Source organism: Syngnathus typhle, linkage group LG18 (assembly GCF_033458585.1).
Source record: "Syngnathus typhle isolate RoL2023-S1 ecotype Sweden linkage group LG18, RoL_Styp_1.0, whole genome shotgun sequence".
NCBI classification, from domain to species: Eukaryota; Metazoa; Chordata; class Actinopteri; order Syngnathiformes; family Syngnathidae; genus Syngnathus; species Syngnathus typhle.
In genome coordinates, this window is record NC_083755.1 from 6,909,296 (window position 1) to 6,931,024 (window position 21,729).

The following is a 21,729-nucleotide window of genomic DNA, read 5'->3' on the forward strand; positions in this document are numbered from 1 at the left end:
TAGTCTTGATTAACTGGCTAAGCTTTGTGTTTTCCCATCTGTGACCTTTCCACCTCTGCCTGCTTTCCTCTTATGTAAAAAAAGAGAATAATCTGTTGCATAAACGACATAATCCACTGGGCTATGCAATGAGTTTGCGATTTATTTATTTTTTAGCCCCCACTTGGACCAAACACACTTGGACATCCGAGAGGTCGTTCCAGGTCTCATGGGCAGTGGAAAATAAAGATATCCGTAGTTGAATAAGAGGCGTTTTGATGCCAATAAGCGTTTTAACCCTAAAATAGGGGTTAGCTCTCCCCATAATAATCTATATATGAATTCAATATTTTTTCCCCAAATAAAAAATAAGTATTTTATGTTTCTGTCACGTTTATTTTAATTCTTACATGAGTGCCAAACCGCAAACATACGGGGCCCATTGTATTGCTATTCATAGTTCAACCACACGAGGGCAGTGTTTTCCCTAACACGGCTCAGGCTGCTTACGGGGAAGAAGACAACTTCCGCTTTCTTTTCCTCTCCCACCCGCTCCTCCGCCATCACGGAGTACTGAACAAAAACCAATGTCGAGCAAAATGGGGAGAAGGCGAACAGCGGAAGAAAGCCATTAACCCCCATGACAGCACCCAGCGGAACATGGAGCAACCTCGCGGGGATTTATGACATCATTCCACGATGCGGACTTCCCAATTGGCTCCTAATGTCGCTAGAATCGACACCGCTAATTAGCGTGCGATTGTGATAGCGGCCGCTCTTGTCACCGCTAGCTCCGTTAGCTTGACAACCAGCCAACTAGCTGTCACCAGCGCACTCCATGGGCCGCTTTCCTTCATGTCGCCTGCAATATTCTGTCCGATTTCCCCCGGCAGTGTCAGGATGGCGACAAGTTTGAGTATCGGTGTCTGCAGGCAAAATGCAGTTTGCTCGCGCTGAGTAGGCGCACTGGGGGTGGGAAGGGGGAACCATAAAGGGGGAGTGAGACCTACATTTTTCCATCCAGGCCAGTTAGCTAGCTTTGGCTAGCTACAGTGGATATCAAAAGCCACGGTAAGAAAAGCATTGCAATCATTAAATAAATGAAGACATTAAAACCTTTTGTGTCTTCTGACGTGTTGCAGCAACATTGAACTAGAAGTGTTTAATTGATGTCTGTTCATCTCATGTCCTTCGATGAGCATCAGTATAAATGTAGCATATACTTTTGGATCTTTATAAACATTACTGTGTAAATCCCGACCACCCAGGCGGTGGTCATGCCTTCGAGTGTGCGGGCCGGGAGCCTGAAGGACCCGGAGGTGGCTGAGCTCTTCTGCAGGGAGGATCCTGAGAAGCTCTTCACCGACCTGAGGGAGATTGGACATGGGAGTTTTGGAGCTGTGTACTTTGTGAGTTGTGTCATCCCCCCACCCCCCATTTGCCACTCATCATCTGTTTGGCTATTAGGCCCACGACATCCGCACCAATGAAGTGGTGGCCATCAAGAAGATGTCCTACAGCGGCAAACAGTCCAATGAGGTAACAGTGGTGCTCACCAATACATGCAAGCGTATGTCATGCTGGCTCAATCGGCACTTGTGTTTGCGTTTTAGAAATGGCAGGATATCATCAAGGAAGTCAAGTTCCTCCAGAAACTGCGACACCCCAACACGGTGGAGTACCACGGCTGCTACTTGAGGGAGCACACGGCATGGGTAAGCCGATGCTTGCACACTCTCTCGCTGTTTTTTTGAAATTGTTTTACGTGTCAAGCTGGAAACGCTCCACCGGGTCAACCGTGAATGTTGTTATTGTCGCTCTGGATGAGCCAAAAATAGCTCACATAGACACCTCTCTCTCTCTTTCTGTCAGCTGGTGATGGAGTACTGCTTGGGCTCGGCTTCCGACCTTCTGGAAGGTAAGAGCGGAGCGACCCGTTGCTCACGATTCCTCGCCGGCGTACTCGAAGCTTAACATCTTGTGACTTCTCTTCACTTAGTCCACAAGAAGCCCCTCCAGGAAGTGGAAATAGCCGCCATTACCCACGGTGCACTGCAGGGTCTGGTCTATCTTCACTCGCACAACATGATTCATCGGTACGCCGCTTTGTCAATTTGCGACAATTCGTTTGCTCACGTTTTAGTGCGACCTTTGTCTTCATTATGCTGAGCTGTGGTTTTCTCTCAGGGATGTGAAAGCAGGAAACATTTTGCTCACGGAGCCTGGTCAGGTCAAACTGGGCGACTTTGGCTCCGCCTCCATCGTCGCCCCGGCCAACTCTTTTGTAGGAACACCTTACTGGTAGGAGCTTTCATATCACGCGCCGCCTCTCGTGATCCGTCGAGGGGAAAAGTGGCAAGTGGTTCAATATTTGTCTTGTCTCCTCCGTGCAGGATGGCACCCGAGGTGATCCTGGCCATGGACGAGGGTCAGTACGACGGAAAGGTGGATGTGTGGTCACTTGGCATTACCTGCATTGAGCTGGGTAAGATTGATTTCTTGTTTGCCTTTTGCGTCCCTCATCTCACTGTTCCGCTTTGTCCTCGTCTAGCCGAAAGGAAGCCTCCTCTGTTCAACATGAATGCTATGAGTGCCTTATACCACATCGCGCAGAATGAAAGCCCCGTGTTGCAGTCCAATCACTGGTAAGTAGTGTGTGTATGTGTGTGTGTGTGTGTGTGTGTGTGTGTGTCGCCAAACATTTTTATTGGCTCCTTCAAACACCAGCGTTGTCTTTCAGGTCGGATTATTTCCGCAATTTTGTGGACTCGTGCTTGCAGAAGATTGCCCAGGACAGACCTACCTCCGACGTGCTGCTCAAGGTGAACGTCGTCACAAAGCTCATTTATCGTAAGCCCTCCATTTTGTTCAACCCATTTCTCCCTTCCAGCACCATTTCCTATGCAGAGAGCGTCCTATGACCAGCGTGATGGACCTCATTGCGCGCACCAAGGACGCTGTCCGCGAGCTGGACAACCTTCAGTACAGGAAGATGAAGAAAATCCTTTTCCACGAGGCACACAATGGGCCGGCGCCAGAAGGGGCTGACGAAGAAGAGGTAGGGAGAAAAAGAAAAAAAAAAAAAAGAGATCAGTTTTTCACAGCCAAACACATCATGTTTTTCATCATCGACCCTTTTCAGGACGTGGAGCAGTACATGCTGCGCACCGGCACAGTCAACAGCATGGAAAGCTCCCACTCGTTGCCGTCCATGTCCATCAGCGCCAGCTCCCAAAGCAGTTCGGTCAACAGCCTGGCGGACGGCTCGGACGACAGCGGCGAGATGGCCATGATGCAGGAGGGCGAGCACACCGTCACCTCCAACAGCTCCGTCCTGCACAAGCCCCTGGTCAGTCCAAACGTACACTTTGGAGGCTCGCAGCTCAACTCAACCCGTCCGCTATTGTCATTTCCCGCAGAGCCACGACAACATCTACGACGACCCCTACCAGCCGGAGGTGGACTTGCAGCGAGATGCCTCTTCCGCCGGTGGAAGTGGGGCAGGAGGCGGAGGAGCAGGAGGGGGAGGAGGAGGGGGGAGGCGCCGTCGAGGCCGTGACCATTTCGCCACCATCCGGACCGCCTCGCTCGTCACCCGCCAGATCCAAGAGCACGAGCAGGGGTCGGCCCTTCGAGAGCAGATGTCCGGGTAAAGCGGTGATATGCGAAAACAGCACCAAAACCCAATGAGCTAAATTACAATACAGCTCCTTGCAGGTACAAACGTATGCGGCGGCAGCACCAGAAACAGTTGATGGGTCTTGAAAACAAGCTCAAAGCAGAGATGGATGAACACCAGCTGAGGCTGGACAAGGAACTGGAGAACCAGAGGAACAGCTTCTCTATGGAGGGTGAAAAGTTGTGCAAGAAGCACTCGGCTATCATGGACAAGGAGGTGACTTGTTGTATTCGACGATGGTGTTGCTGAGAAATGCTCCGGAAGTGAGAGGATGAGAGCGAGACTTTTTTTTCTATTTGCTCCACAGACCAAAGCGGTCCTGACTGAGGAGAAGAAGTTCCAGCAACACATACTCGGCCAGCAAAAGAAAGAGTTGACCAGTCTGCTGGAGTCGCAGAAACGACAGTATCGGCAACGCAAAGAGCAACTCAAAGAGGTATCTTGGCAGCTTTTATATTTACATCCGCTTTCAACACATTGAAATGGATCCATCCGTCGCTCAAGGAGCTGAACGAGAACCAGTCGACGCCGAAGCGGGAGAAGCAGGAGTGGCTGGTGCACCAGAAGGAGTGTCTGCAGCAGCTCCAGGCGGAGGAGGAGTCGGGGCTGCTGAGGAGGCAGAGGCAGTATTATGAGCTCCAGAGTCGCCAGTACAAGAGGAAGATGCTGCTGGCACGCCACAACCTGGAGCAGGATCTCCTCCGAGAGGTAACCCGGAGAGTGAGCTCGAGGACGATTTGCATCGGTGATGCCGTTGTCCACCAGGAGCTGAACAAGAAGCAGACGCTGAAGGACCTGGAGTGCGCCATGCTGCTGCGCCACCACGAGTCCACGCAGGAGCTGGAGTTCCGCCAGCTGAGTCTGGTGCAGCGTACCCGGGCCGAGCTCATCCGCACCCAGCACCAGACGGAGCTCACCAACCAGATGGAGTACAACAAGCGGCGTGAGCAAGAGCTGCGTCAGAAGCACGCCGTGGAGGTCCGACAGCAGCCCAAGAGCCTCAAAGTGAGTGACAACCAGAGCCAGAGCTCAGATGGCGCCTTGGCAGAGGAGACACAGATAGAAAAGCTAGAGGAAGACGAGCAAGGCTCCGAATCTGTACACCATGATGACGTCGAGCCAAAGAGAAGCGAGTGCTGGCAAGTTGAAGCGAGTCAGACAACAGAGAACCACGGTGGGGAGTTAGAAAAGCGACACGTGACCAAAGAGAAAGTAGCAGAGGGCAGCGAATGTTTACACGATGATGCGATGAAGGCAAGAGAAGGCTGGGAAGAGTTGAGGGAGGTGGAAGGGCTTCAGCGGCAAAATGGCGCCCAATTTAGAGAGGGGGAGGAAGTTGTTTTTGATGACCACGAGAAGCCGGCACCATTTAGAGATGGTGACCTTCCCACCCATTACGCTGACCCCGAGCGTGACGTCAGGTCAAAGCGCAGAGGCTCCGATGAGCTCCAGAGCTGGGAAGATGCCAGGGAGGTGCAAGGGCAGCAGTGGGGGGACGAGGAAGAAGAAGAGGAGGAGGAGGAAGGCAGAGGCGTGGCCGACGGCTGCCCCTCTGAGCAACTCATTAACACGTTGTCTCTGGAAATGAGACGCGCCCGCGAGCAGGAGCTGGACGACCTGTCCGAGTTCTACTTCCCAGAGGTCCCCGAGGAGCTGGAGCCCGCCGCAAACGCCCCCCTCCCTCCTCCTCCTCCGCCCTCATCCTTCCCGTGGCTCTTCTCTCACTCGCTGTGTCTCCTGCTGTCGCTTTGGGCCGCCGCCCGGCCCTGCGGCCTCACCTTGCTCCTCTTGTGCGTTTTCCTCTTGTCTCTGCGCCGCTCGCCTCCTCCGCCCTCGCTCGGGTCGCTCATCCTGTCTGCCGAGCTGGCCCTCCTGGCCCATTTCTTCTCTTACCTCCTTCTGCGCTCCTTCTTTTCCCTTTCCTTTTCCTCCTATCTGTCGCTCAGCCTGTGGGCCAGCGGCCTCATGAGTTTGGGGCTCTCCTTCAGCTTGGGGATGTACTACGTGCCCATGATTTTAGTGTCGGCTTCCTTCCTGAGCTCGCCCTCTCTCTTCCTCTCGCTCTACCTGCTGGTGGTGCTGGTGGTGCGGCCGGCCCGCCGCTTCCTCCAGCGCGGCCCCCGCAAAGTCAACCGGCTGTGCATGCGTGTGCTTTTCCGCCTGCCGCGCCCGCTCTTCGCCGTGTGCCAGTCGCTTCTCGGCGGCGTGGCCGAGCGCAGCCTGTACGAGATGTTCCCCAAAGCGGGGCGCAACTGGGGGGTGCGGCGCTCCAAAATCCCCGTCCCCCTCAAGAGCCTCCCTTTAAATCAGCAAGCTCGCCGCAGGCGGCCTTCCTACCTGGCGCAGGCCACCCGCTGGGTGAAGCGGTTTGTCCGGCGCCCGCTCGGGGTCCTCGCCGACCTGACCAATTCGCTCGTGCTCAATCTCGCCGGCAAGCTGATCCAGAAGCTTCCGGTCGGCATCGATCGCCGGTTGAGGCGAGCCGGGCTTTTGAAGACGAGGCGGCCCAGCAGGCTGCCCCGACTTCTGCCCCGCGAGGTGAGGGAAGCCAGGCTGAGGGAAAGAGTGAGGCGCGAGATGGAGAGGCGGCGTAGAGCGGAGAGGGAGAGGATACTCCGCGACGACACCCGGTGGGAGTGCGCTCTGCGGAGAACGTCCTCGGGAAGGTTTGTCAGGGGGAAGGTTCGGCCGTGGAGATGAGAGCAGAGAGAAAGGGGCACGCGGGCACTCGCATGTGTTATAGTTCACGCAGGCATACTCCCAAAATCGGGCTTTAACATTTTATTATTTTGCTTTTTGTAAAAGTTCCTTACACTTATGTTTTGTTCTTCATTTGTAAGACAATTGGAAGGTGGGTTTTTTTTTTGGATCGTGTTTGTGCAATTTTGTTTCTATTTCATTTTGGTGTTCTTACTTTATACTTGGAACAAATATGACGGAGTTAAGTGCGGACACCGTTTCGCCCGAGACCAAACACTAGTCAGTCACAGCGTGCGATAAATGTCACGACCAAATCTAGTGTGCGACAAGAAGAAGAAAAAAAAAACCAGATATCAGCAACTATTTGAGTCCAATTTCAATTTTTTATTGCTGTTTATGCGATAATCTTGTTAGGTTTTACCATGTAAACTTTGAGTTTTGATTTAGTCACGTAGAGCCGTTGAGTGCCTTTGAAATAAATATTTGCACAAATGCTTTAAAAAAAACAATTTACGGGAAGACTGAAATGAATAGTGGATATTTGAAGTCTAATATTTGATGTGTTTTTATTATATGAAGCCATATAGACAATCGTTTCCTGAATGTGAAGTTAGATGTAATCTGAAGTGCTGGTTGGTTTTTCCCCAAAGAGGGCTAGAAAACGTTTATTAGGTTGGACCAGAAAAGAAAAAAAAAGATATATTTATTTTCACTTAACAGGATCTTTAAAAGGGCTGTAGTATATCGTAATTACCTATAGATGCCACAAGATGGCGACAACAGTCCAAAGATGCTACCAGATAGACCAAAGTAATGCTATTGGGGTTTTTTTTTTTCTTCCCCAAAAATTCTAAATAGGCAAAAATCATAAATTCCGTGGGAAGGCGTAAATTTTTTTTTGCGACAGGGTACATTTCAAAATAAGCTCAAATGCGTCATGCATATTGGCGAGGACATCTCAGCTGTATGTGATGTAGAAGTTGTTAAAAAAAAAAAAAAAGCAAAACTCCCTCAGGGGAAACAGTTTGAGCTTTGCTTTTGGGTTTTTTATTTTCATTTGAAATATTTCACGTCATATTTAATTTGTTAAGTTATTTGCCATTGATTTCCATTTGTGTGTTGAGTGTTCCCCTGTTCCTTTGTGTACGTTTACATGTTCGTATTGTGTTGTTTTATACCAAATTGAAGCAGTATTTCTTTCAAGAGCAGAAGTGCGATGTTTGGCAGCCTTTTTTTTTTTTTAATTCACATTTGGCTGTGTTCCTCACATGCTTAAAAAAAAAGCTGTCCTATTTTTCTTTACAGTAAAATAAATGCAGCTTTATTTAACTCATTGTCTTGTTTGTTTTTATGATTTCAGTTTCCTTTGTTGTCATTTGTGACTTTCTCCCTAACATCAGCCTTTTTGTCATCGTGGTCACTTTTTTTTTATTTTGAGTTTTAAAACATTTGAGAATTCATATAAAAGAAGTATTAAAAAAAAAATTCAAGTAAAAACAAATAAATTAAACAGGCTCACATATCAACATTTTTAGTTTCATGTAATTGGTTGATTGGAAAATTGTTATAAAATAAATTGATTATTCCAAGATCCCCATGTTCAATGATGCATGCTAGACCTGGATCTCTCCACCCCCCACCCCTCCTTCTCTCTCTCCATCCTGCAGTCCAAAGAGCTGCAGATCAAGCGGCAGTTCCAGGACACGTGCAAGATCCAAACCCGCCAGTACAAAGCCCTGCGGAACCACCTTCTGGAGAACACCCCCAAATCGGACCACAAGGCCGTGCTGAAGCGCCTGAAGGATGAACAGACCCGGAAGCTGGCCATCCTGGCCGAGCAGTACGACCACTCCATCAATGATATGTTGTCCACGCAGGCTGTGAGTAAAGAAAGCATATTCCTTTTATATCCTTCTTAAATAACTCCCCCTCCCCTTTTTTTTTTTGTAGCTGCGATTGGACGAGACGCAGGAGGCCGAGTACAAGGTGCTGCGTATGCAACTGCAGCAGGAACTGGAGCTGCTCAACGCCTACCAGAGCAAGATCAAGATCCATACAGACACCCAGCACGAGAGGGAGGTCAAAGACCTGGAGCAGAGGGTCTCCATCCGACGGGCGCTGCTGGAGCAGAGGGTCAGAACTTTTCAGCACGATGTCACTTTTCACCCGTGCCAGTATCTTGGATTTTATAGTGCATGCCCCTTTTACTCTGTCTTGCATCACTCACGGCTCCACCCGCTTGAAGTTCATCATTTTCTTCCCTCAGATCGAGGAGGAGATGTTGTCCCTTCAGAACGAGCGTTCCGAGCGCATCCGCACTCTCCTGGAACGTCAGGCTAGCGAAATCGAGTCCTTTGACTCTGAGAGTTTACGTCTGGGCTTCACCGGCCTGACCCTCACGGGCCTCCCGGGCGACGCCTACTCCAAACAGGGTTACCCTAACGCGCCGCCGCCGGCCCCCCGCTCCACCAGCCACTGGAGCCACGGGGTGCACCCCATGGCCGCAGCCATGCCGCAACCGTCGCGACGCAGCCACAACAGCAGCGGCGGAGGAGAGCGAGGGGAGCGACGGAGCGACTCCTCCTCCTCGCACTTGGCAATGGCGCTGGCGATGGGGAGGGACGGGGGGAGGGAGCCGCATCACTCGCCCCATTCCTCCTCTTCGTCGTCCTCCTCGTCTTCCTCCCACCACCAGCGCCACCATCTCCCCCAGCACTACCACCACCAGAGCACACCGCAGTTGTACCGCGAACGGGAGCGGGATCACGACCGGGAACGGGAGAAGGAGAGGGACTGGCCCGGAGCGCGGGGTCCCGGCGGAGATCTGGTCCATCCCCTCCCCTTGCCCTTTTCCCATCACCTGCCCTCGCGCTCCTCCTCTCAGTCCCTCGCCATGCTACCTCCGCCACCCCCGGCCCCTCCGTCCATCTCCGGCCCCTCCTCCTCCTCGTCTTCCTCCTCGTCCTCGCAGGGGGGGGTCTACGGAGGTATTCGGGCCGCCCCCAGTCTGATGGCGCTGAGAAACAGCCCCCAGCCTCTGAGGAGGACGGCGTCCGGCGGGGGACCCGGGGCACCCGCCGGGCCTGACGCCGTCCTGAGCCGGAGCACCTCGGTCACCTCGCACATCTCCAACGGCTCGCACCTCTCCTACTCCTAATCTCGGAGTCCTCGAAACCTTTTGGCTTCAGGAACACTTTTCCGAGAGAAGTTTCCCCAACTTTCCCCACTTATATTAGAGAATACTGTTAATCACTAAACAATTGGAGGCCCCAAAAATCTGTGATTCTGAATGTGACACGAGTACCGCTAGTAGTACGCAGGCTCCCTCTAGTGGTACACGAAAGAATCACTACCTAAATTAATTGGATTATATTCATATTCTAAGAACTGTTATTCTAATTATGAGTAACTTAGGGCACCATTTTGAACAGTAGCTTCATTCCAATCTCAGTTGGCCTGCCTTAGGCCACGAGGACATCGGTGGACACGTGAGACAAAGCCAGGCCCCATTTTGAGCTTCATCCTGCTCCCTTTATCCACTCAGGGTGGGAGAGAGGAGAGAGGAATGTAACACAAGTCGTATAGTCCTTTTTTTTTTTTTTTAAATACTTTTTAGGACTTTTTGTCTCTCTCTCTTCCCTATCAGAGCTGCAGATTGGGCAGCTGCGTCTTCTATGATGTTCTGTGTCGGAATGGAGGAACTGAGAAGACAGCTGGGGAAGAACTTTGTTGTTGTTTTTGGTGTACACACTGTACTTGTATGTAGTGTCCAGATATATAAGCACTGTTAATTTAACCAAGAAGAAAACAAAAGAGTGGCTAAAATGAGTCTACTTGAGGCTAATTTAAAAAAAAAAATAATAATTATTCATTTTTTTTGTGTAGGGTTTAAAAAGACAAATGTTGCTTGGAACGTCACCAATGCCTTTAGGGATGTCATGTCATCAAAATGTGTCTTTGATGACCACAAGTGAATGTTTGTAAAAAGAGAAAAGGAGTGTAACAAAGAAGGAAGATATTAATCATTCAGGCATCCATGACGTATAGAGTATCTTAATAGACGTCACTTCAATGCATGAGCTCGATGTGCAAGAGACATTCGTAAGCGTCACCAAAACATATTTGAAAAGTAATGTAACCGTTTCACCGCACCACATTTTTTTTTTATCTATATTGTACATATTTATGTGGAATATTATAAGCCGGTTTTATAGAGTTGCGCAGATGCCGACGAGTCATTTTGATATACGCTATCAGTGTTGAATTCCGAGATTTCAGAGCAAACGATTCCAAAATGCATTTTCTAGACTTGTCAATATGACCGTAGGCAATCCTTATTGATTGTAGCTGTCGTCGTATCATCGCACTATTTCAACCTGCGGTTAAAAAGCTGTAAGAAAAAAAAAAAAATCATATATATACTGTCGGGTTCGTGTGTGAGGTATTAATGATTATTAATAGGCGGTTATTGATAATTGTTAATGATTTATGTATGTGTGTAGACCAGTGAAGTCAAGTCATGATGACACTTTTTGAATGATAATAATCAAAAGACACGACAGCAACCTGTTGAATATACATTCATGCGTTTTCTATTTCATTTCAGGAGTCATCCGGACAAGCGTGAGGCCATCGGCATTGATCATTTTAGCTTCTGAGCATCCTCGAATCGGTACAGGTGAAAGTTGATCACACTTCAAAACTTTCAGAGGGGGCCAAGGCCCCTGTCGCCCCCCCATTCGAACTCCACCAGAGCTAGCTTTCCAGGTGGCAATTTGTAACAGTGATGGCTTTTTGACAAGCGTACAAAAACTGCCAATGGCCTCAGGTTTGCCTGAATGATAAACAAAATTTGAATTTCTATCGGTTTTATATTAGCGGTGCTCCGTTCAATCAGCCACCGGCCGATTTTGCTGTATGTGAAATTTCAGGATGACATTAAATGCACCACAGTCTCTCTGTTGCGATCTGCTGATTACACTCTTTGAAACTATAAACTGATTGGTAAGGTCAAAAGGTCAAATAAGATTAACCTTTAAAGCTAATATTCTGTGTTCATCTTGAAATTTCACTCTAAAACAGATGATCCCTAATTTTTTAGTGAGTCGCATGTACAGCACATACAGAAGAGGAAAGTGGACTCACGTGAACTCTGACCTCCATTTTTTTTTTTTACAATTGGCCACTGGAATGTAAAGGCTGTTTACAGTTTTTAATTTAAGTGTTCTTTTTTTTAACTTTGATTCAGGACTACACAGAAAGCACAGGAGGACAATGAAAATGAGAACACATGAACAGGGCCAGGCCTCGACCGAGCCGCCGGCTGGGTCATTTCAGAGCCGGCGGCAGTGACGCTGCTGAGGTCCAAATGGTCCTTTCCCGGAGGTCTGAACGAACTGAATCGGAAAGGAAAACCTAACAGACGTCATTGTTTGTTTTAACACCAGAACTTCAGTGCATGCATGCGTTAAGACTCCTCAATGAAACAAAAGCTGTCAACATGCTGGGTTGTGTCCGGCGTGGACGACTTGTCAAGTGTGAATCTCTGCAGAAGCAGAAGGAAGTGGCAAGACGTGCAAGGTATTGTTTTGAACATTTTAATCAAGTATTCCGGGTGTCGGAAACAAAATGGGGTGCTTTAGACTACAGTTAATAAATTGATATGAACACATTTGCCCCTTAAGGTCATGTGCTTTCTCAGTCACGGAACAAAAGAGAGAACAGAATACACAACAGACGACGGCCTGGTATTTAACAAATCTTCGAAAAGATTGTTAGCCGTGTGTGCAACAGGCCAGAACACAAATAAGGAAACATTTTGAACGCGCTAATACTCTTCGCCTTCCTCGTCATCCGCCAGGCTGTCGGTGCCCACCTCCTCGTAATCTTTTTCCAGGGCGGCCATGTCTTCCCTGGCCTCGGAGAACTCCCCCTCCTCCATGCCCTCGCCCACGTACCAGTGTACGAAGGCGCGCTTGGCGTACATCAGGTCGAACTTGTGGTCAAGCCGGGCCCAGGCCTCGGCGATGGCGGTGGTGTTGCTCAGCATGCAGACGGCCCGCTGCACCTTGGCCAGGTCTCCGCCGGGAACCACGGTGGGAGGTTGGTAGTTGATGCCAACCTTGAAGCCGGTGGGGCACCAGTCCACAAACTGGATGGAGCGCTTGGTTTTGATGTGGCTGATGGCCGAGTTGACGTCCTTGGGCACCACGTCTCCTCGGTACAGCAGGCAGCAGGCCATGTACTTGCCGTGGCGGGGGTCGCACTTGACCATTTGGTTGGCCGGCTCGAAGCAGGAGTTGGTGATGTCGGCCACCGTCAGCTGCTCGTGGTAGGCCTTCTCGGCAGAGATGACGGGTGCATAGGTGACCAGGGGGAAGTGGATGCGCGGGTAGGGCACCAGGTTGGTCTGGAACTCAGTCAGGTCCACGTTGAGGGCGCCGTCGAAGCGCAGCGAGGCGGTGATGGATGACACGATCTGCCCGATCAACCGGTTGAGGTTGGTGTAGGAGGGCCGCTCGATGTCCAGGTTCCGGCGGCAGATGTCGTAGATGGCCTCGTTGTCCACCATGAAGGCGCAGTCCGAGTGCTCCAGTGTCGTGTGGGTGGTCAGGATGGAGTTGTAGGGCTCCACCACCGCCGTCGACACCTGGGGGGCGGGGTACACGGCAAACTCCAGCTTGGACTTCTTGCCGTAGTCCACCGACAGGCGCTCCATCAGCAGGGAGGTGAAGCCCGAGCCCGTTCCGCCGCCGAAGGAGTGGAAGATGAGAAATCCTTGTAGGCCTGTGCACTGATCAGCCTGGGGGAAAGGAGGAAGATGAAAATAAGAAATGTTTTTTTTTTTTAATCAAATAAGTATTGTTTGGCCAAAACTTTTTCCACCAGAGATTCTTACCAGTTTGCGAGTTCTATCAAGGACCAGATCGATGATCTCTTTTCCGACAGTGTAGTGACCGCGAGCGTAGTTGTTGGCCGCGTCCTCCTTCCCGGTGATCAACTGCTCGGGATGAAAGAGCTGGCGGTACGTCCCTGAGCGGATTTCATCTGCAGACCGCAAGGAAAATTGATTTCAGACCACAGGCCTCCCATGACACAAGCACTGACATATTATTATGTTGCTGTTTCACGTCAGGTGGAGTGAAACGTTCTTCATACCGATGACGGTCGGCTCCAAATCTACAAAGATCGCTCTGGGGACATGCTTGCCGGCGCCGGTCTCGCTGAAAAAGGTGTTATAGGAGTCGTCGCCGCCTCCGATGGTCTTGGCGCTGGGCATCTGGCCATCGGGCTGGATGCCGTGCTCCAGGCAGTACAGTTCCCAGCAGGCATTGCCCATCTGGACACCTGCCTGGCCAACGTGCATGGAAATACACTCTCTCTGTAAGGGAAGAGTAGATGAGACAAAATCAATTTTTGACATTTTATAACTTCGTCACATATCAACATGCCAAGTTTGCTTAAGTAACTTGTAGAATAATTAAATATCGTATTAATGTATTTAATTTTGGTCTATTAAAAAGACTGCTGTCATCCATGGAAGTTTCATCCAATCCAATGGAACCCGTAGTCCATTCCACCAATCCAGATGAGCCAGGCCAGTCACGTGATGGCACTGACCGATTTTAAAATATACAACTCACAAGTGAGTCAGCAGTTACTTCATTTTTGGGTAGTTTGATTTCACCCGATACGTATTCAAATAATCGAGGGCTGTACATTTTTTGTTATTATCTTAAAGTATTTAAGTAATAAAGTACATTTTGCCTCCTCTGCCATTGTTACGTTCAAGGACATGCGGCCATCCGATGGCGCACTTTGCACGAGGCGGAAGATTAACTTGTGGCTTCACCGCCTGGTAAGAGGAAGGCTTAAATACGTAACAAGTTTATCAATCGCTCAAGACGCATTAAACACATTTAAAGACAACAAGAGGGGTAATCGTTGGGTTATCACAACCCTTTTCTCCCAGTCAGTTTGAACCACGAAGGCGTTTTTTTGGCCTGGGCGTTCACTCGCCAGACAAAAATGACGCACTATTTTTTATTTTTAAAGAATTGCGCAGAATTGACTCATTTGAACCACACAGTGATAAGTTTAAATCAACAGTATTGTAAATAACATTAAACACGACGAAGTTGCTAGTTCTTTTTTTTTTTTTTTTTTACTGCGACACTCACCTGTCATTTTGACATTATTCCTCTTAATATTACTGGCAATAGCATCACTATTATTAGTTCCTCGGTTTTCACTAACCATGTTTGAAGTTTTTCTTCGCTGACGTTAGGTTGTCTGTTGAAGAAATGAACTGCAGTGCTCTGCGGAGGGAAAGAGGCACCAGTACTTATAGTTGAGCCAGGGGCGGGGCTAAGTTTGAACGTTTGAATTTCTCGCGAGCGGTCCGTTGGTCCTGCTGCATTCACGTGTTCCTCGTAAACATGTAAACCCGATTAAGGCCTCGTGTGACTTAAGTGAAATTATAGCTTGGACGTTTCTTTAATGATTAATAGACTGTTCGAGTCTTATAGTCGAGCTGGATAATTAGTGCCAGGAAATAATATTTATGTAAAACACTGTAGATTTAATTTGGCTCAGATTTTAACCCTGCAGTGAAGTAACCATAGTAGCAACTACATAGTTGTGCTCGATTCGTTTTTTTTATTTATAAATACATTGCCAAAAAATACACGTACTACACACATAATTTTGACTGACAACTGATGCCTGTTGCAAGACACATGTTTCCAAAATGTAGCTTGTGCAAAAAAAAAAAAAAAAAAAAAAAGAGAAATGATGTTTTACCGGACCTGACTAACAACTACATTTCATTTCATTATCAGATAGCTAACAAATCGCTGGTTGTAATGTAGACGATCCAAATACGACACAGTGCCTGCGCCTTTTCTCCATTGTGCTATATGCGACTCTGACATCATTATTGCGGGCCGACGGGGAGGATCGCTGCGCACCGCCCTTTAAGACGGGTCCGAGGCTCGGTCGTTGATGAAAAAAACAAAACAACAACCAAAAAAGTCGTGGCGGCGGTGCTGGTTCCGAGACGCGGGGGGAAACCGTCTTATTTCGACGTACGGTTCCATCCAGCTGGTTTGGAGGACAACAACAAACCGTGAGTGCATTTTGTGTGAGCCGACACGCCCGGGCAAAGAAGGAAGGAAGGGTGGGGGAGGAGGACCGCGAGGACGGGGAGGACCGACCGGACTCGAAGCCGCGGGAGACGGAAGTGAGAGAGGGGGTTGCTCCGAAGAGGAAGCCCTATCCCTTTAAAGAACGAGTGGGCCATAGCGGTGCGAGAAAAGGAGAGGAGGGGGAGAAGAACGAGGAATTAAAAAAGAAAAGGAAGAAAGACACAGGGAGGGCGGAGGGAGAGCGGGCGATAAAAAAAGAAAGATGACATCCTCGCGGCTGAGCGGCCGAGGTGGGGCGACGGGCCGCGGCCCGGCGAGAGCGCCGCTCGCTCGGGCCACGGCTTGACTCCGATAGCGAGGCTTCGACAAACACCCGAGTGGCCTAACGGACGAGCTGGGAAAACAGAGATTGACTCATTAAAACAAAGCATGTCTTGACGGGCTGACAGATACGTGTCTTATAACCCCGTGTTGCACCCAAAAAAATAATTTTATTTCACGCAGGATGGCTTGGACGTGTAGTCTTGTGAAATTTCGACGTGGGCTTATAAGGGAAGTCGAGCTAATGTGATTTTATTTTTTTTTAGCGGTGGCCTGATTCTCGTTGAATTAATCCAAGTCAAATATCCGAATCTGCAGGGCGAAAGGCATCTCGGTGCTACCCGGCCTACGTGCGTCCACTGTTGCGCCCATTTGGTTTCACCGCATCATGCCGCCCCCTTGACATCACCACTTTTCTCTTCACCGTTTTTTGCTTGAACCCCACCGTTGCTTTATTCTGTTTTTCAACCTTGGGTGTGGTCGTTTCTATTTCGAGGGCCGACCCCAAAACAATGCGAAAGCGGCCCTCCTCGATCTCAACCAGGAGCTGATTTTATAATCTCCATCTCAGTGGTGCAAAATGGATGCTGCATGGAGCAATTTCCTCTTCCAGGTAGGCTTGGTGAGAACCTCTCTTTTGTTGTTGTTATTCTTAATTGGGCTCAGTGGCAGCAACTATCAGCAATGCTGCAGTGGCGAGTAGTGTGCACTTTTGGTGATGATGGCTTCTTGTCTCTCCAGAATGCTCCCACCCAAAACCAAGTGGAGGGGGGCCTCCAATCGGAGCTCATGTCGGTCCACACGAGCTCTCCCCAAACCCCACCCACCGAGCACATAGCTCAGCCTCCCTCCACCGTGGACACCACCGCGCTCAAAGAGGAGCCCATGCCCATCGAGGTCCATGGAGCTGATCCACACCCTGCTGCCACTTCATTAGGTACACCAATGACTTGATCACTTCACATAAACGACCACCGTCATGATGACTACTATCGTAAAATCTTGTGAATAGCACATATTATTATGCCCCCCCCCCCTCCGCCCCTAAAAAAAAATTGAATATATATTTTTTCCTCTGCACCTGTGTCTCCAATAATATGAATAAATCAATTGAAAACATACCAATACATTAGTTTTACTAACTAGTGGTTTTAGTAAACCGGGGTCTTTTATTGGAGAAGTTATTGACAGTCTTATTTATTTATTTTTTCTTTTCCCTCGGCGCAGTGAAGCCCATGTCCCGGCCAGGCCGCGTGCCGCACATCTGCGCCATCTGCAACAAGCAGTTCAAGAACAACTACAACCTTCGGCGGCACCAATCGGTCCACACAGGGGTACGCATGAAGGACAGGGCCAGGGAGCAGGCGCAGGGGGTGCAGGAGGGAGCCGCTGGCCAGGTGCTCACGGTGGTCCCGTCGGTGATGGCGGTGGGGGCTGGAGGGAGGGCGGAGAGGACCCCCGGAGTGCCCCTCACCCTGCTGCACCTCTCCGCCCTCCCCCTTCTCGCCCCTGCCGGCGTGCTGACGGGTGCCCAGCAGCCGCATCTGGGTAGTCAGGATGGTGAAGGGGTTGCCATGCCCGACGTAATGGCTAGTGTTAACCCCCATGCTCCGCCTCCTGCTGCTGTCGTCATGGCCACAGGGGCGACAGTACAGGTGGGTCAGGCCAGGATGGCTGTTGTTGACCCCGAACCTTCAAGCATGTTGTTTCTTGAACCGCGAGCCACGGGGATGGTCGACTTGGGCCCTCGCGTTGTCACCTGAAAACCTCCCCCCCGTGTGTTGCGGTTGACGGCGGTGGATTGCAAAAGCCTGCACACCCCTTGCGCAAATGGCAGCTTTAAAACGGGAAGCGAAATCTTTGCAAAGCCTTTTCCACCGTGAGTATGAGGTAGAACTTTTTCAAACCCAATAAGGGGAAGAAATTCTAGTGCCACCACATTTATTTTTTCTTCCCCTTGCTAAAGTATTTTCTTATTTTTTTTCCTATTTAGTAGTAGTCACATATGTGAACAGGGGTGTGTAGACTTTTTGGATCCACTTTACAAGTCATCGTGAAGGAACGAGGGACCATAAAGCCACTCCATCCCCGTAGCCAAGTTTAAGAAACGTGCCAGCAGTCACCACCACGCTCCCCTGCATGTTCTCCGCAAACAAAAAAGAAGCACTCTTAACGTTCGGACCAAATATTCATGCGACGAGGAACTGTTAATATGAATTTAAGTCGTGCAGGTTTTGGAAATGCGCAAAAGTTGATCGGCGGCAACTTGGACTCTTTTGAAGACGTTTCATTCAAAACGCTACTTCAGTTCTAAATTTTGAAACCAATCTGGTTTTGAAAATGGATTTGAAGGAATTTAAAATTGAAGAAGCGTTTTGGATGAAAGATGTTCAACAGTTGCCTCCATTCCACATTTGCCTGTTTTGTTAATCCAAACTAAACTTGGGTGTTTTTGCATGATTTCAACATTCTGACTTGTTTTATTGTTTTGCCTCTGAACTCTTGATGGCATGTTTTTACGCGCCTTTCCCTCCAGCGGCCGGCCAATCAGAACCCCACGCCGGTGAGGAAGAACCACGCGTGCGAGACGTGCGGCAAAGCCTTCCGCGACGTTTACCACCTCAACCGCCACCGCCTGTCCCACTCGGACGAGAAGCCCTTCTCCTGTCCCATCTGCCAGCAGCGCTTCAAGAGGAAGGACCGCATGAGTCACCACGTGCGCTCGCACCAGGGCGGCGTGGAGAAGCCTTACATCTGCCCCCACTGCAGCAAAGCCTTCTCCAGGTGAGGAACATGGCCGCCGTCCGAGAGAGATCAAAATGGATGCGATCCAAGTGTTTTCCTCCTTTCTTTTCATCTCAAGACCTGACCATCTCAACAGTCATGTGCGACAGGTGCACTCCTCAGAGCGGCCCTTCAAATGCCCGGTATGTTCTCTAGGATCCAGATCTACCAGGGATTGGTGGGAATCCACAATATTACAGTACTCAGCTGTAAACTGAAAGTCATAAAGCATCGCCACATCATAAAGATGAAAATACCGGAGACAAAATCTGTGCTCAAGGTCGAAATCGCCGAATATTCTGCTTTGATAATTTCGTTGATATTTCTTTAGTCGAATAATTCTGATTTTTGAAATAATTGGTCGCATTATTGACATTACACGTTCCGTTTCTTGGTCCGACCCAGACGTGCGAGTCCAGCTTTGCCACCAAGGACCGCTTACGCGCGCACATGATTCGGCACGAGGAAAAGGTCCCGTGCCACATCTGCGGCAAGCTCCTGTCGGCCGCTTACATCACGGATCACATGAGGGTGCACAACCAGTCGCAGCACCACGTCTGCCATCTGTGCAACCGCAGTAAGTCCACACTGAGCAAGACTTTGTTGCGTCGGATGTCATTCGGCACTCTTTTCCTCTCAGGCTTCACCACGCTGACCTACCTGCGCGTCCACGCTCAAAAGCACCACGGCCAGGAATGGAAGGACAGCCCCGGAGGGTTCGGCGGAGCGGGGTCCGGCGGCGTGCTGGTCTGCCAGCTATGCGGCGTCCACTGCAAGACGCCCACCCAGCTCCAGGGCCACATGGGCACCCACAGCAGCAGCCAGAGCGCCCAGAGCCCCGCCACCTCCAACGTGGCCACCAGCAGCTCCATTTCCCTCAGCAACATGGTGACGGCGCCCACCGTCTACGTCACGGGCGGCACGGTGGTGGACCTGCTGGTCACGGACTGCTCCAGCATTGCGGCGCCGCAGTCGCAGAGTTAGCGACGGCGGCAATTACTTCAAGTCCTTGAAATCAAAAGAGGGCAAGGTAAGAGAAGTGATGCGCCCACGCTAATCCGTTTACAGTAATCGGTCAAAGTTGGAGCATCAGAAACACGTTGCATTTCGACGCACTTGCATTTCAGACGAGCTTGGATGTCTAATAATAAGTTTAAGCAGTGGCAGGTTGTTTGAAATAAAAAAATAGTTACACGGGCCAGCATCTTTGATCCTCGCATCCAGCTCGACTGATGACAACTTTGCTCTCCTGCGCGTCCGTCGCTGTAATTACAAGAACTTCTCCTCTCTCGCCCTCACCTTTAGCGTTGGCTGCTCTGTTTAACTCACACCAGCGCAGATCTTACCTCTTTTTTTTTTTTTCTTTAGATTTTTGTTTCAGCTCACTGACTCAAAATATTTAGCGCTTGTGTTAAGAATGAGAATTGGCACACTGAGGAAAAAAAAAATAAAACCTAGAAGGGAAGTTGTGTGTTTGTGTGGACGAGGCAGGGCTTCTTTAGCATGTTAGCTTGTTTGTTCAGAGTTTTAACAACAAATCTTTATACTAAAGTGGTTACATTAGTTTAGTAATTAGCGGTATGGCATTGTAGGCGGTATACTTCTCGGTACAGAGTACAGAGGGCGCCATAGAGCAACGCGCAGGCCCTTTCGCACTGCACTTAGGAGTAACTGGAAACGGCATGCAGAAAATGGAGGGGAAAAAATATTTTTGCTACTTCCTGGTGTGTTGCTTTGGGCAAGTTTGCAGAACGCCGCGGCAACCAAGTGCAGTTTTCTAAGCGCCTACAGTGAAACCTCCAAAGGTTGATCCAACCTGACGTGGGATGAGTTGTGATGTTCAATGAAAAACGAGATGCGGTTCCTGTGAGGAAATTATGTTTGGACTCGTATTTCGAAAACGACTTTGGAGGTCTCACTGTCGTCGTTTGGTTTGTGAGGATGATAATGGGGTTTCTTGCGCTTAAGTCTTCCTCTCCGGGTCGCGCCAAGAAAAAACAAAACAGAAAAAAAGATGACTTTGAATCAACACTTCAGCTTTTGATACTGCGACTCTTGCACCTGTAAGAAAAGAAAAAAGAAAAACTTTTGCATGAAAGCAATCTGAATCGGCTTAACGGCGCAAAATGAACTTTGAGTGCTTTCACTAAGGTTGTAAACAATAATATTTACATGTTGATTTTGTTTTAAAAAATGAACCTTGTTGGCCATCTGTTTGATTGTAACTGTTATTGCCATAGTCTTTTTTTTTTTCTTCTTCCTGTTGTTATTTTGTCTACCTGCCAATCCAACGAGTAAATGTTAGCCATTAGATTTAGTGTGTATAGCACCTAACATAAACTTGTATCATTTGACGTGAATCTCGCCGGTGTCGCGGAGAAAGGGCTTTAAGTCAAGTCAAGAAGCGCCACAGCAAGTTGACAAACAACAATTTCTGCTTTTGTACTTTTTCAGTTATGAGTGAATGTTCCCGTTGATTGCTTTTGCGTTGTGTTTAAACTGTGTTCTTCCTTCCTATTGAGGAAAGTTGTCATGTACTAAACAATAATTTTACATTTACACTAAGAGAAAAAAAAATACCTCTAGAAATCTGTACGGCTCTTGTGATAAATCTTAATGCCTTATCATACTCAACTGCATTTTATGATGATCAGATTATAGTCATGGGATTCATTAAGAATATTAATGGGATGTATTTATATTTATATTTTTATATTTCTCAACGGTATGCATGTCCAAAAGGTTAGTGCAAAAACAGAGGGGGGAGAAAAGATGCTTATTAAAGTCATACAATTTCGGTTATTTTGTAGATGAGGTAGAGATCAAGTTCTTGTTTTGTAATTTGGACAATTTCAAGTAAAATGGGTAAACATGCACTGTGTTGTTTTCATCTGTTCGCTAGCCAAAAAGAAAGGAGTCGGTAAATGTAAGCATTTGTGTTTAATATGCTTTAATCCAGGAATTTTCTTTACCAGCATCACTGCTCGTAATCTTGCCTTAATCTCGGTTTTAATCTCCGTGCGAGGGGAATAAAAATACAATATTTTGCAATGAGTTAGGATTGGGGAACAACATTTGGACCGCTGATTAAATCTTGAATCTGATAAGTACTTTTGACAC

At 48.9% G+C, this 21,729-nt stretch overlaps 3 protein-coding genes across 7 annotated transcripts; 2 read left to right on the plus strand and 1 right to left on the minus strand.

The window, feature by feature from the left end:
• Positions 1 to 502: 502 nt before the first annotated feature.
• On the plus strand, positions 503 to 12,029 carry taok2b (TAO kinase 2b). 3 transcript variants are annotated; one of them, XM_061264170.1, is made up of 21 exons: positions 503 to 1,050; positions 1,248 to 1,388; positions 1,447 to 1,518; positions 1,593 to 1,694; positions 1,852 to 1,897; positions 1,979 to 2,075; positions 2,167 to 2,280; positions 2,373 to 2,464; positions 2,531 to 2,624; positions 2,720 to 2,801; positions 2,870 to 3,037; positions 3,122 to 3,328; positions 3,399 to 3,628; positions 3,697 to 3,874; positions 3,966 to 4,094; positions 4,163 to 4,366; positions 4,424 to 4,663; positions 8,026 to 8,238; positions 8,309 to 8,491; positions 8,625 to 11,036; positions 11,607 to 12,029. In XM_061264170.1, exons 2-20 carry the CDS (start codon positions 1,257 to 1,259, stop codon positions 9,513 to 9,515), a joined length of 3,474 nt encoding a protein of 1,157 aa, XP_061120154.1. In that variant the 5' UTR covers positions 503 to 1,050; positions 1,248 to 1,256; the 3' UTR covers positions 9,516 to 11,036; positions 11,607 to 12,029. The 3 variants fall into 3 exon arrangements, with proteins under 3 accessions (XP_061120154.1, XP_061120152.1, XP_061120153.1); XM_061264169.1 differs by lacking the exons at positions 8,026 to 8,238; positions 8,309 to 8,491; positions 8,625 to 11,036; positions 11,607 to 12,029 and having other exon boundaries at positions 504 to 1,050; positions 4,424 to 7,687; XM_061264168.1 differs by lacking the exons at positions 8,026 to 8,238; positions 8,309 to 8,491; positions 8,625 to 11,036; positions 11,607 to 12,029 and having other exon boundaries at positions 4,163 to 7,687.
• Positions 11,942 to 14,769, minus strand: LOC133142715 (tubulin alpha chain-like). Of its 2 annotated transcripts, none has more exons than XM_061264176.1 (4): positions 14,615 to 14,769; positions 13,517 to 13,739; positions 13,257 to 13,405; positions 11,942 to 13,160 (listed from the first exon to the last, which is right to left on the minus strand). In XM_061264176.1, the coding sequence occupies exons 1-4, from the start codon at positions 14,615 to 14,617 to the stop codon at positions 12,186 to 12,188; spliced, it is 1,350 nt and encodes a 449-aa protein (XP_061120160.1). In that variant the 5' UTR covers positions 14,618 to 14,769; the 3' UTR covers positions 11,942 to 12,185. The 2 variants fall into 2 exon arrangements, with proteins under 2 accessions (XP_061120160.1, XP_061120161.1); XM_061264177.1 differs by having other exon boundaries at positions 14,539 to 14,667.
• A 533-nt stretch (positions 14,770 to 15,302) lies between these two features.
• mazb (MYC-associated zinc finger protein b (purine-binding transcription factor)) lies at positions 15,303 to 21,483 on the plus strand. Of its 2 annotated transcripts, none has more exons than XM_061264178.1 (8): positions 15,303 to 15,485; positions 16,322 to 16,447; positions 16,567 to 16,762; positions 17,053 to 17,159; positions 18,362 to 18,609; positions 18,689 to 18,752; positions 19,015 to 19,186; positions 19,250 to 21,483. In XM_061264178.1, exons 2-8 carry the CDS (start codon positions 16,406 to 16,408, stop codon positions 19,591 to 19,593), a joined length of 1,173 nt encoding a protein of 390 aa, XP_061120162.1. In that variant the 5' UTR covers positions 15,303 to 15,485; positions 16,322 to 16,405; the 3' UTR covers positions 19,594 to 21,483. The 2 variants fall into 2 exon arrangements, with proteins under 2 accessions (XP_061120162.1, XP_061120163.1); XM_061264179.1 differs by having other exon boundaries at positions 15,304 to 15,485; positions 16,322 to 16,438.
• Positions 21,484 to 21,729: the final 246 nt, after the last annotated feature.